Source organism: Musca vetustissima, unplaced genomic scaffold (genome assembly GCF_032173495.1).
Source record: "Musca vetustissima isolate MV318-11 ecotype Yass unplaced genomic scaffold, APGP_CSIRO_Mvet_v1 utg18572, whole genome shotgun sequence".
Lineage (NCBI taxonomy): Eukaryota > Metazoa > Arthropoda > Insecta > Diptera > Muscidae > Musca > Musca vetustissima.
Genome location: NW_026882156.1, coordinates 11679 through 25287, shown reverse-complemented (window position 1 = coordinate 25287; position 13609 = coordinate 11679). Strand labels below are relative to the sequence as shown.

At 37.1% G+C, this 13609-nt stretch overlaps 1 protein-coding gene across 1 annotated transcript; it reads left to right on the top strand.

The window, feature by feature from the left end:
• The first annotated feature begins 7608 nt into the window (after positions 1-7608).
• On the top strand, positions 7609-9665 carry LOC133328380 (WW domain-binding protein 11-like). The gene is made up of 5 exons (XM_061536949.1): positions 7609-7720; positions 7824-7949; positions 8016-8113; positions 8176-9335; positions 9476-9665. Exons 1-5 carry the CDS (start codon positions 7657-7659, stop codon positions 9663-9665), a joined length of 1638 nt encoding a protein of 545 aa, XP_061392933.1. The 5' UTR covers positions 7609-7656.
• The last annotated feature ends 3944 nt before the right edge of the window (positions 9666-13609 follow it).

Sequence of the window (13609 nt, the reverse complement as noted above, 5' to 3'; positions counted from 1 at the left end):
GAAGTTTTCGAAATCGTGTTTCAATTTAAAAATTTTAAAACAAATCCAATAATACCCTACTAACAAAAATCTTTTGTCGTTTTCTATAAGATTTCAGACTTAGGTTAGGTTAAAGGATGGAAAGCCATCATATGTTTAGCTGCCGTATCAATCGGAGACATCATCCCAGGTACCAAAAAAAAGTTGAAACGGAAAAAGGACAAAGGGAGGGTAATAGAAGTTGGTAGAGTGTAGAATTGTTGGATAATTTAGCAATGTCAAGATTTTAACAAAGCTCAAGACCTTTTTGGGATCGGAAGAATGCTAGAGTATAATAAAAACGTCACAATTGCCCAACAGTCGATGTCTTCTGTTACTTATCGATGGACATCTAACGAGTGTATGTTCAATTGTTTCCAGCTCTTCCTCATCCTCACATAAACGGCAATAATCAACTTCATGTATGTCACATATGGAACGTAGTGATCTGTTATGATCCCTACAATGATTCTTATCTCTCAAACTATGAGACAACGGCGATGTATTTCTTCGACGTGAGAACACAGGGTAGATAGTTTTTGAAAACTTGCATCCATTTTCCGCTGAGGCAGGGCTACAGATCTCTCAATAATTAGACTGGATGACTGCGACTCCTCGAGCAAACATATCACTTATTTCTGTCACTATGTCCTGAAACCAGACAAATATTACGTAGAGCAACTTTACAGTCAAGAATCCTTTTTGAATTTATAGTAAATGACTTAAGGGCCACCTCACTTCTAACATAGCTGGCAAGATCTATTAATAAGGTCACCCATGTAGCAATCGAAATCGGAAAACAGTTGTTTTTTCTGAAGTCTAATGTCAACAATTTTGACCTTGTTCACGTTTTCATAATGGAAGTCAATTCACAATAAAGAATTTTAACAGTAAACTTGAGTGACTGCTGATATCCAGCTGGTCTCCCTGGGTGACCGTATTTATCGGCCTTGTTAGTTGGCTTGTGACAGAACATTTGTTCCATAAGCCGAGCTTAAAAAAGATGTCCAAGCCCGTCGGTCTTGCGCGCAGCAATTTAAAAGACCATGTTCCGAGTTGTTTCCATCCAACTGGTCCACTTTTTATTTATGTCGACGTCCGAGAATATATGGTACAACTCATGGTTCATTCAACGGCGATATTCACCGTCAACGCAGATCGACCCATAGATCTTTCGGAATCATTAAAAAATCGAGTTCAGCTTCAATAATTGATATTTTGTGTAGGCCCGCTAAGACTTGCTCGATTATTCGTATACGAAGAATTCCGCCCAATTTGATAAACACGTGTTAGTTAAGCGCGAAGGCTTAACAAACCGCCATTTTGTAAAATTTTATTTTGAAGCCTGTGGGCGTATTATACTTTTTAAAATATGTCTTCCTTGTGAGCCGCTCGAAGACAAACTGATACCACCAGCTTGGTATTCTCGCCGTTTACTGCCAGACCCACTTTGACAGACTCCTTCTCAATTTGTTCAAAGGTTGCTGTTGCCGCTCGCAATGTACGACCCATTATGTCGATGTCTTGGGCGTAGGCGAGTAACATGTGTTGTTTAGTGTACAGAATGTAATTTCTGTTCACATTTACATCTGGTATGACTGTTTCCAGCGAAATGGTAAAAAGATCACACGACAAATTGTGACCCTGTCTGAATTGTCGTTGGGTATTAAAGGGCTCCGAGGGTTACTCTCTGACTTTAACTGCTGACCTTGTGCCACTTAAAGCTATCCTGCAAAGCAGTATTAATTTTGCAGGAATGCCGAATGCAGACATGGATTTTAACATCTCTGAACGGATAGGGCTGTCGAATGCGGATTTATAGTCGACGAATAGGTGGAATGTATAGGTCTTTTCCAGGATCTAACGCATAGTGAAAATCAAGTCAATGGTTGGTTGATTTGCCAAGCCTGAAGCCGCATTGGTATGGTCCAATAATGGGATTGACCATTGGATTCAGTCGTTCACACAGTACGCTGCATAGCATAGCTTTATATGCGATAGGAAGGAGACTTCTTCCGTATTAATTTTACAGGAATGCCGAACGCAGACATGGCTTTAAAAACCTCTGATCGGATAGGTGGAATGTGTCGATGTGTTTTTCGTGGGTATTTTTCAGGATCTGATGAAGAGTGAAAATCTGTTCAATAGTGGATTTGCCAGGGCTGAAGCCGCATTGGTATGATCCAATAATGTCATTGTCCATTAGCTTCAGTCGTTCAATTTCGCGGACTGTTCGGTTTAAATATTTTGGCTTGGTTGTGAAATTATATGCCTCCATGAAAATTTTTAAAAAAAATTACCATTACGTACGTATATGTATAATAAAGTAAAGGCGATTACTTGAAATTCCAGAAATTCAATAAAAATCCCAATTTGTTTTTAATATTTTGTATAAAAACAATACTGAGGTTCAATGTTCAACATAACCTCATTTAGCAGTTACCACTGTCTAGGATCCTGTTGATTCTTGTTCAAATGCCAAACGACTACTATTTCGATGGTATACTTTTAAATATTAAAGAAATGAAAACGATTTCAAAAACGTCCATTACAAAATAAATAACGGTATTACTTACGGTATGCGATTCTCTATTTATGTTGAGGGCAGCACTAAAAGCCCGACTTCAGTGCAAAGCTGTTGGTTGATAGGCCACCACAAGCAAAAACAAATTGCCTTTTACCTGTTGGACGGACAATTGTACATACATTTATTTATCAGTGTTCCGTTTTTTTGGTGTAATCTCTTTTATGCTTACTCTTGCACTTTTTACCGCAAAAAAAAAACAACAAACAATATGAAAATGTTGCAATATATTTTGTAATTCACCAGCAGCACATATCACAGGGAAATTTAATGTATCTCCATTTATTTTTATTATGTGTTTATTTCTTTTATAAAATTTGTTTTATATTTTATAAAGTTTATTTAAAATATTTGTTTATTTTTTCCTTTTTTAAAGCAAAACTAATCACAATTGTAAAACAAAACAAAATTGGTTTTTGTTGCCGCTCATATGTTTGTATGGCCGTGAAACAAAGACAGAGAGAGAGAAAACGAGAGAGTTATGTTGATTTTGTTCATTGAACTCACTCTCGGTTGTATATTAAAGTACTTTCTGTCATTGGAGTAGATTAGTAGTAGAACGATGGGAAACATTGCCGTTAAACATAAAATGAACGGCGATGTAATGGTTTAACATTTGGCTCCGTTGCAAATTAATATCAATAGGGAATAATTATTACAAATGAAAAAAATATTAGATTTTAATTATTGTAACAATAAATATACAAAGTAAAATCGTCAATTAATTTATTTTATTTACCCATAATTATAAAACGCTGTAATCAAACAAAGATGCCGTTAAACACAAAATGAACGGCGTCGTACAGGTTTAAGACTTGACTCCGTTGCAGATGAATATCAACAGGGAATAATTAATATAAATGAAAAAATTATTAGATTTTAATTATTGTAACAATAAATTTACAAAGTCTTTAAATCAATTTTATTTACCCACAATTATTGAAACGCGGTAATAAAACAAAGATGAAGATAAAAATGTTGATATTAATGTTGATGCTGAGGCAATTCGACAAACGATAATTTCCACCTTTCCAACAGAAATTTTAATAAATAACAGCCAATTCGTTTACAAAGCTTACCAAACTCCTCAAAATTCCGAAAAAGAGGTAGTAAGGTTATATGGGGGCCATCATAAAAAGTGGATCATCTTTGGTGGGGAATTGTACTACTCAAAATACCTAATTACAGAAAAAAATACCAAATATTAAGGGGTTCCGTTATATTGAAGCTATACCAAAACGTGGACCGATATAACCCATTTTCAATACCAATCATCCTAGGTGTAATACATAATTTCAAAACTTCACCTTGTGATGGAGGGTATAAAAATAGTTTTCCGCCACACATCAGACGAACTAACGCCGTTAGTTATTGCTTTACCCACTTTGTTTTCCAATTGCCGTGTTTTATTATTCACTTCGATGTCTTCTATATTTTTTGCATTCCTATCATTCTCCATCCATCCATTTTTTCGCAAACTTATAGATACCGGCAAATATGTTGCACAAAGTAAACTACCGCAATAAAGGTATACAATAAAAGAAAACATCTGAAAAATTGTTGCACATAAGAATGCCGTTGCAAAGTGAACGACGGATAAAGGGGAATATTTGGGGTATTCAACTATTGTCATTTCGTTTACTCTTGCACGGTAAGTCACCGCTTTGATGGCATGCGTTCTCTTTTGTACAACAAAAGAAAAGTGCGCCAAAAAAAGTTAAACAAAAAACAACGAACATGCACACGGAGAATGGAATGGAGAACAGGAGATAAAATACACAAGCAAAAAATATACATATGATCAAAATGATACACAAAAAATTCTTTGCAAACTTCAGCATTTTCACATGACAGAAAAACAATTAATTTTCGGTTCTAAACAATTATCAACAATTTAATCTTCCTTCTCAATTTATCAATATGTAAATATGTTTACTTTAACACTCACCACACACAGCAGAATATTCGCATACTCTTTTTCACAGCAGTCTGTAGGTATGTCGGAGGTATGTTTCTTTAGTTTAGTTTGGTTCTTGTTTCAATTCTCTTGGAAAACACATTATATTTGGCACTGATTTTATTTCACAGCATTTGTTTAATAATTTTAGATTTGTTTAATTTATGTTTAGTTTATATTAAAAAAGAACACAAAAATCGTTTTGACAGCACAGCAAAAAAAACTTGAAACTTCTGCCAGTTGCTTTTAAAGAGAGTACAATGGAGACAATTACTTTATGAACGGCGTTAAAGTAAAAGAGTTAAGTGACGGCGATGTTATTTCGCAAAGATTGACAATTATATGCAGTTTATACTATGTGATACTAATCAACTATCAACTAAAAGGCGGAAAATAACGGTGTTTATATTCAAAAGAATTTAATACAGAATGAAGAGAGGCAGAATTACAAAATAAATAGACGGGGATAGGTGGAGTATACGCACAAGAAAAAATGAATTTTATAAATTGTACAATGACAACAAATATTTACACATGGTTAAAAGTTAAAAATGATAAATCAAAATATTTTTAATTAATAGGTTCTGGAACAGAGCAATAATTTTGAAAAAAAAATAAAATAAAATTGGCATCTAACATGGTTGCTTATACTTTTTTGTTTCAGATCCAAAAATAATCTGCTGCTTATACCAATTTTGCTGCTTTTTACTCGAAAACCTTTCCTGTACCCATAATTATTAGTTTAATGGGCACAGAAAGGGTTTAACATAACCTAAGTGACATTCTATTTGTAAACTTTTTGCTCGATAAATTTAGCCGAGTAAAAATGTTAACCAATTGTATAGTCTAGAGCCATGGGACAGCAAAACACTGACACAAATGCGCTCTGACACCCGTTGTTATACAGATAACTCCCGGCTAGCAGGAAAATTGGAACTGGACTTTTTATTGAAAAACCTGAACCCAAATTTCACTTCGCCTGCCAGATCTAGTTCCTAGAAGTGCTACTGTTCTATTCTTATAGAAGTAAAAATTACTTACATACTTAGCTGGCTTGTGATAGAACATTTGTTCCATAAGCCGAACTCAAAAAGATTTTCAGGTGCGTCGGTCTTGTGCGCAGCTCTTCCAATTTGAAAGACCATGTTCCAAAATGTTGTCTTCTACTTGATTTTCCATCTAATTCGTGACCTTTTTTCTCGCAAACACTCCAAAAGCTGCCTCATCTGCTTGCGCAAGTACCCATGCTTCAAATCCATACAAGAGCACGGGTAGTATCAGCGTCTTGTAGAGCGTGAGTTTGGTCTGGCGAAATGTGGCCTTGTTTCTAAATTGCTTACTTAGACCATAGTAGCATGTGTTGGCCAACGCTATCTTTCTCCGAACTTCAAAACTGATGTCATTAGTTTTACTTATGGCGTTACCGCCATACTTCGAAGCTGTAGTTCCCAAGTTCCATCGTTGGTCCGAGTCTACTGGACGTCTTGCGCGTTGATACCATCAGATTGGTATTCTCGCCATATACTGCCAGACCCACTGTGGCAGACTACTTCTCAATTTGTTCAAAGGCGGCTGTTACCGCTCGCAACGTTCGACCCACACGACATTGCACACGACAAAATGTCACCTTTTCTGATTCCTCGTTCGGTATTAAAGAGCTCCGTGATGTCCTTTTCGACTTTTTGTCTGACTTTATCTGTTGACCTTGTACCAATAAAAGTTTTCCTGCATAACCCTATTGATTTTGCAGGAATGCCGAACGGCTTTAAACACGTCTGAACGGGTAGGGCTGTTGAATGTGGCTTTATAGTCGACGAATAGGTAGAATGTGTCGATGTGTTTTTCGTGGGTCCTTTCCAGTATTTGGCGCAGAGTGAACATTATTATATCGATGTCGTCGGTGTGCGCCATTTCTGTTCTCCTTTGCCTCTTTTCCAGCAGGATGTTAAAAAGGTCACACAACAAACTGTCACCTTGTCTGAATCCTCGTTCGGTATTAGAGGGAACCGATAGGTCCTTTCCTGCATATCCGTATTAATTTTTGCAGGAATGCCGAACGCAGACATGGCTTTAAACACCTCTTAACGGATAGAGCTATCGAATGCGGTTTTATAGACGACGAATAGAGGGAATGTGTCGATGTGTTTTTCGTGGGTTTTTTCCAGGATTTGGCGCAAAGTGAAAATCTGGTCAATGGTGAATTTGCCAGGCTTGAAGCCGCATTGGTATGGTCCAATAATGTCGTTGACCATTGGCTTCAGTCGTTCACACAGTACACTGGATAGCACTTTATATGCGATAGGAAGGAGACGTATTCCTATATAGTTGGCACATATCGTTTTGTCACCTTTTTTGTGCACGAGACTCAGGATGCTGAGGTTCCAATCATTGGTCATGTATTCCTCTAGCCAAATTGTACTAATCACCTAGTACATGTTCCTGACCAGCATCTGACCACCAGTCTTGAATAGTTCGAGTGACTTACCACCGAAATCCTTGGTTTTAAAAATATGCCATTTATTTTTGTTTTCAATAAAAATAGATTTTGTACATAAATAAATGTTTGGCAGTAATTCGTTCGAATTGGTTCGATTAAAAATTTACAAAAAAGGCTGTAAGTCGGCCAATCGGATTGTAGCACAACATTATACTTTGCGGACAATCAATATGAAGAGCTTTATTTAAACAGGTTTTATGTAAATGGTAATATGGGTAGATGTAAACCTACTATTAGATTAAATTGGCAAATAAATTTCCTTCCTTGTATTTTTACAAATTTTATATACATGTTTGCAGTTATTCTCTAAAATGCGTGTATTAGTATTATTTTTTATTTAAATAATACAGATGTAAAAATAGCTTGACTACACAACACCATCAGCTGTTTCTAAAATGACAACAAAATGTAAAGCACCCTTATGTATTGCTTGATTTTCTCTCCCTCTCAGTTATAACGTATCGATAACAATGTAATCGATTGCCGTAAAACTTTGACAGCACGTAGAATTTTAACAACAAATCCACAACAGGAAAGAAAATTTGTTAAAAGTTATTAAGTTTTTCATTAAAAAAAGTCATTAAAAACAATTCCGCCAACATGGGGCGACGTTCCATTAATACCACAAAAAGTGGTAAATACATGAATCCCACGGATCAAGCAAGTAAGTGGAGAACACACAAAATTCCACCCCGGCACAATGTGCTCTGGGGAACCATGGAACGGGCCATAAATCTAATGTGGTATATTTCTTTTGTATCCTATAGGAAAGGAGGCTCGTAAAAAGGAGCTGAAGAAGAACAAGAAACAAAGGCAAATGGTAAGAGCAGCCGTGCTCAAAAATAAAGATCCTAGTCAGATATTGGAGGAAATGGAGAAAATCGATGAAATGGGTATGTGATTGCACGAAGTCAATTTTAAATTGGTCTTGCTTGTAATTTTTATATCTACCTTTTTAGAATACAATGTGCTCCAGCCATCACCATTGAACGAGAAGGTCTTAAGGGATAAACGGAAAAAGCTAAAGGAAACCTTTGAACGTGTCATGAGGCTATATGTATGTTTTATTTTTCTTTTCCCAGTAGGATTTTATTTACATTTATGTTTTATCCTTTCTAGTACAATGACGATCCGGAACATTGGTCCGAATTGAAACGAAAAGAAGTGGAATATGAAAAGAAACGGCTAAAGAAACAACAATACTATGAAAGTGTGAAACATGCCCAGAGTGTACAAATCGATGAAATCCCTCTGCCTTCGAGTACACAAACACCGGCAGGTGGTGGCGGTGCAGCCTTTCCAACAGGTCCCAAGAGATTACCACCCCCACCAACGGCATTATCATTGCCACCATTTGCACCAGGAGCACCACCAGGTACCCTAAAGAAACTAAATGAACCCACAGCCAAACCTCCAGAAAAACCCGAAGAGATAAAACGTAAAGAAGTTATGGGAGTGCCCATTGGCCCTCCACCAAATTTGGCTGACATGTCTGATTTAGATACCGATGCCGAGGATGATGAGGTGGTCCTGAAAAAATATGTCTCCAAATCGAAAGCTGGCAAATCCGTACCCAAACCCAACTCCTTGCAACAACGTATGTTGGCAATATCGGGTCAAAATATCGATGACTTCATGAAGGAGATGGAAAATGTTCACAAAAAGAAAGTGGCTGCCAGTCGTGGTGAAAGTGATCCCTCCAAAGAAGGTGGTAAAAAGGAGAGTGGGGATGATAATTCCGACAAGGATGATGATGACGACGACGATGATGAAGAGAACAAAAGTGATTTATCTGAATGTAGTTTTAGTGACGAGGAAGGTAACGCGGACAATGATGGTGAAGAAGCATCGAAACGTAGACGAACACATTCATCGGGTGATGTTGATACGGCGGCCATACCAACACCTGCACAAATCCCCCCCGTGGCTATTGCGTTACCAAATATACCAGCACCTCCCCAACCTCACATATCATTGCATGGACATCCAGTACCTCCACCGCTGGCCGGCATGGCTCCGCCGCCGCCAATGATGTTTAGACCACCACCCAGGCCGCCAGGTATGCATGGATTTGGAATAAGAATGCCTCCCGGACCACCACCAGGTCCAAGACCGCCAGGTATGGGTGGAATGCCACGCATGGGCATAAGGATACCAGGTCCACCGCCCGGCATGCCACCACGTATGGCTCATCATAAAATGCAACAGCAACAACAGCAGCAGCAACAGAATAAGGATAGCAAGGGTGTGACGACTATTACTGCTAAACCGCAAATTAGGTGAGTGGCCAGAAATGATGATTAATTTATAAAGGGAAATGGAAAATAATATTTTATAGTGCTTGAGTCTATTATTTATTTTTTATTTATATATTTTTTTTTTGAAAAACTATTAAAGTAATTACATTTTTCTTTTACAGAAATTTGAGTGCCGATGTCACCCGTTTTGTTCCATCTACGCTGCGTGTTAAACGTGACGATGCCCGCAAACCCAATCGGACAAAACCTTTCCCACAAGAACCAACAACACGGCCGGCCGAAACTCCAAATGCCGCCTCAAAAGATGATGCTTATATCCAATTTATGAATGAAATGCAAGGATTACTGTAGAATTATGAAAATATAGTAAATCTCAATTTACGAAATTTAGACCTCACACAAAAAAGTTATAGTTAATAAAAAAAAACCCAAAACATTTTTAATAAAAATGATGAATTTCCCTCAAAAACATTTAAATACAATGTTTTTCTTAAAATTTAAAATACATTTTAATTGAAAGGCATATAAGTTATGGAGGAATCAGAACGAAGTCCGGAAATTTTACCAATGAGTAAAACACCAAACCGAAGGCTTTGATGCAGGCACATCCTCCTGTAGAGATGAAGATTGACACCTGGTGACAGATACAGACAGCGTGTTGAGTATCTGTAAGGAGCATTTTGAAAAGCTTCTGGTATCAAATAGTAGCGATGAAGAGGACACCCCAGAACCAATAAGAGAAGACGGTGTACAGTGTATACCAGCTAGCCAAGATGAGGTCAGAGTGGCAATCAAACGGCTGAGGAATAATAAAGCAGCAGGTGCCGATGTGTTACCAGCCGAACGAAATACCAGCTGATTAATACACTTTGGCTAGATGAATGTATGCCTATTGATTGGAACTTCAGCATCCTGTGTCCCGTGCACAAAAAAGGAGACAAAATGATATGTGCCAACTATAAAGGAATAAGTCTCCCTCCAATCGCATATAAAGTGCTATCCGGCGTGCTGTGTAAACGACTGAAGCCAATGGTCAATGTCATTATTGGACCATAGCAATGCGGCTTCAGACCTGGCAAGTCCACCATTGACCAGATTTTCACTCTTCGCCAAATCGTGGAAAAAAAACCTACGAAGATCACATCGACACATTCCACCTTTTCGTCGACTATAATGCCGCATTTGACAGCCCTATCCGTTCAGAGGTGTTTAAAGCCTTGTATGCGTTTGGCATTCCAGCAAAATTAATTCGGCTATGCGGGATAACTTTAACTGGCACAATATCAGCAGTTAAAGTCGGAAAGGACCTCTCGGAGCCCTTTAATACCGAAAGAGTATTCAGACAAGGTGACAGTTTGTCGTGTGATATTTTCAACATCCTGCTGGAAAAGATCGTACGAGAGGTAAATGTGAACAGTAATAGCACTCTGTACACCAAACACCATATGTTACTCGCCTACGCCGATGAAATAGGTATAATTGGTCGAACATTGCGAGCGGTAACAGCCACCTTTGAACAAATCGTGAAGGAGTCAAAGTGGGTCTGGCAGTAAACGGTGACAAGACCAAGCTGATGGTATCAACGCGCAAGACGTCCAGTAGATTGGGACTGACTTGGAAATGGTATCAGTTTTGAAATTCGGAGAAGGATAGTGTTGGCCAACAGATGCCACTATGGTCTGAGTAAGCAACTCAGAAGCAAGGCCACCCCCCACCAGACCAAACTCAGCTCTTGGAGTGTTTGAGAGAATAATTCTGCGAAAGATCTATGGGCCGATCTGCGTTGACGGTGAATATCGCCGTCGAATGAACCATGAGCTGTACCAGCTATTCTCCGACATCGATATAGGAAGACGCATCGAGCTACAATTTAGATTTGATTGGACAATTTAGATTTGAGTGAATGGATAGAGATGGAAAACCTAAATTTTGGAATTAAAATAAAAAATTATGCACTTATGGATACGAAAATCACGAAGTGGTACTAAATATGGTACAATTTGTTTTGGGTAAACGTGTAGGTCGGGAATCCTAAAATATGTTATTAAAATTACTGTTGGAGTGCAGGATTGAGAAATGGAGGTAGTTTTGAAAATGGTACTGAATGGTACGTATATTTGGAATTAAAATTAATTTTAGAGTATAGGATTGATGTAGTGTTGAAATTTTGAACTTATACGTACGAAAAATACTAACTGGTACTAAATGTGGTACAATTTGGATCAATGTGAACGAGTAGGGCTGGGATCCTGAAATTTATGATTAAAATTACTGTTGGAGTTTGGAATTGAGGAAGTTTTGGAAAATCGTACTTACGTCTACTAAATTTGGTACAATTTGGATGTTTGTGAACGAATAGAGGTGGAATCCTTAAATGTGGATTTAAGGTTATTATGAGTGTGTGACTGAGGTAGTTATGGGTACGAAAATCACTAAAATTGATACAATTTGATCTTTAGTGAACGGGTAGAACTGGAATCTTGAAAGTTTCAACTTAGGTTACTGTGGGAATGTAGGATTGAGATAGGTTTTAGAGTATTTGTACGAAAAGTACAGAATGGTACTAAATCTGGTACACATTAGTTTTTGGTGAACCGATTGAGCTGGAATTCTTAAATTTGGATTTACCATTACTATTTGAAAGCTGAATTTAGGTAATTTTAGAAATTCGTACTTATGAGTACTAAAAGTATTAAATTTGGTACAATCTAACAGATTATTGTTAAAATGTAGGATTTTAGAAATTTTTACTTATGAGTATGAAAAGTACTAAATGGTACTAAATTTGGTACAATTAGGATTTGGTTGAATGGATAGAGCTGGAATCCTGGGATTTGAAATTTAGATTGCTGTTGAAGTGTAGTACTCAGCTATGAAGACAACCTTGGAAGCTCGAATTTATGTGTAAATAGAATAGAAAATGAACTAAATATGGAAAATTGGATTTAGGTAACGGAGAGAGCTGGAAACCAAAACATGTGGAATGTGGTTAACATTCACCGCCTATGTGCCGTGAAAAGTACATTCGATGTACACAATGAGAAAAATATGTATGTATGCTGGAAAACAAGTAGCATTAACAGTGCTTCTTCCGTTACGAAATGACCTATCCTTACATATGCACATAATAATCCTATGTATATTTACAAAGATCAAGTGTTTCAGAAAAAATGGTTACTGCAATTTCAATACTACGCCACTAAAGAAGTGTAAAATGACCCAATAAAACAGCAGGTATCATAAATTTATATTTCAAAATTGTGTTACCCACACTCGACTATTTCAATTAAACAGAAATCATTTAGGGTTTTTATAACTTCGTAAATCGTAGTGGTGACCACTGTTTCACAATGTAATTTCATATTGTTGTTGTTGCTACATTTCATTCTAATTTTACCTAATTTACATGTAAATCTGTCATAAAACCACAATTTTGGCCTATTCGAAAAAAAAACCTTTTGTGTGCGTGTGAGATTCGGTTAATATACTCGGGTTTTATACCATCACGCTCAGAATACGAGTACCTTGTTTTCTGTTTATATTACCCAACATCTTTGGAAAAGGTTTACGATTAACATTCTAACTTTTGGTGAATGTAAAGTGTTTGGTTTTTGGTTTAACACAGCCAGACAGGATCAGTAGTGTGTGAATTCTTGGAATTTATGGGAGAAACACATTATGAGAATATCTTAGCAGAGTAAAATTTTTATTTAGTTAGTGAAATGTTTTAATTTTGAAAACTGTAAATTATAGGTTCATAATTGGTCTGTTCCCGTACTGCAAGAATCTACTAGATTTGACTATTTTCTTCGATATCATAAAGGAAAATTCGTTATCGTAATAAAAAGTAGTAGATTCTTGCAGTACCGGAATAGACCAAATGTAAGTTTTTATAGCCTACTCCATAAGGTGGAGTTTGTATTAAGGGAACCCCCCCCCCCCATTCTCGATTTTATTTTTTCAAGATTGGGTTATTAGTTTTTGAGTTATCGTGCCCGCCATTCGCAAAAGAGAAAAAGTTTGAGAAGCCGTTTAGCCGTCATTTGATGCTGACACAATAAATCGGCTATATCTTCAAGAGTTCTTGAGATTTTCACATGAAAATTTTCAGGACATTCCCGAATTAGTGTAGATTCGAATTAAATCAAAAAAAAAATGTTGACCCCGAGAATGGGGGGGTCCCTTAAATTCTCATCTCGCTTGCAAAACCTTGAAATATTTGTAGGAAATTCCAAAAAAATATTTTTGATCAGAATAAAATGCAAGGTTCGTTTCGAAATGTCTTTCGATTTGTT

Coding starts and splice junctions, on each gene's coding strand:
- LOC133328380 (XM_061536949.1), top strand. CDS start 7,657: ATGGGGCGACGTTCCATTAATACCACAAAAAGTGGTAAATACATGAAT. Junction 7,721..7,823: donor GAATCCCACGGATCAAGCAA/GTAAGTGGAGAA, acceptor TGTATCCTATAG/GAAAGGAGGCTCGTAAAAAG. Junction 8,114..8,175: donor AACGTGTCATGAGGCTATAT/GTATGTTTTATT, acceptor TATCCTTTCTAG/TACAATGACGATCCGGAACA.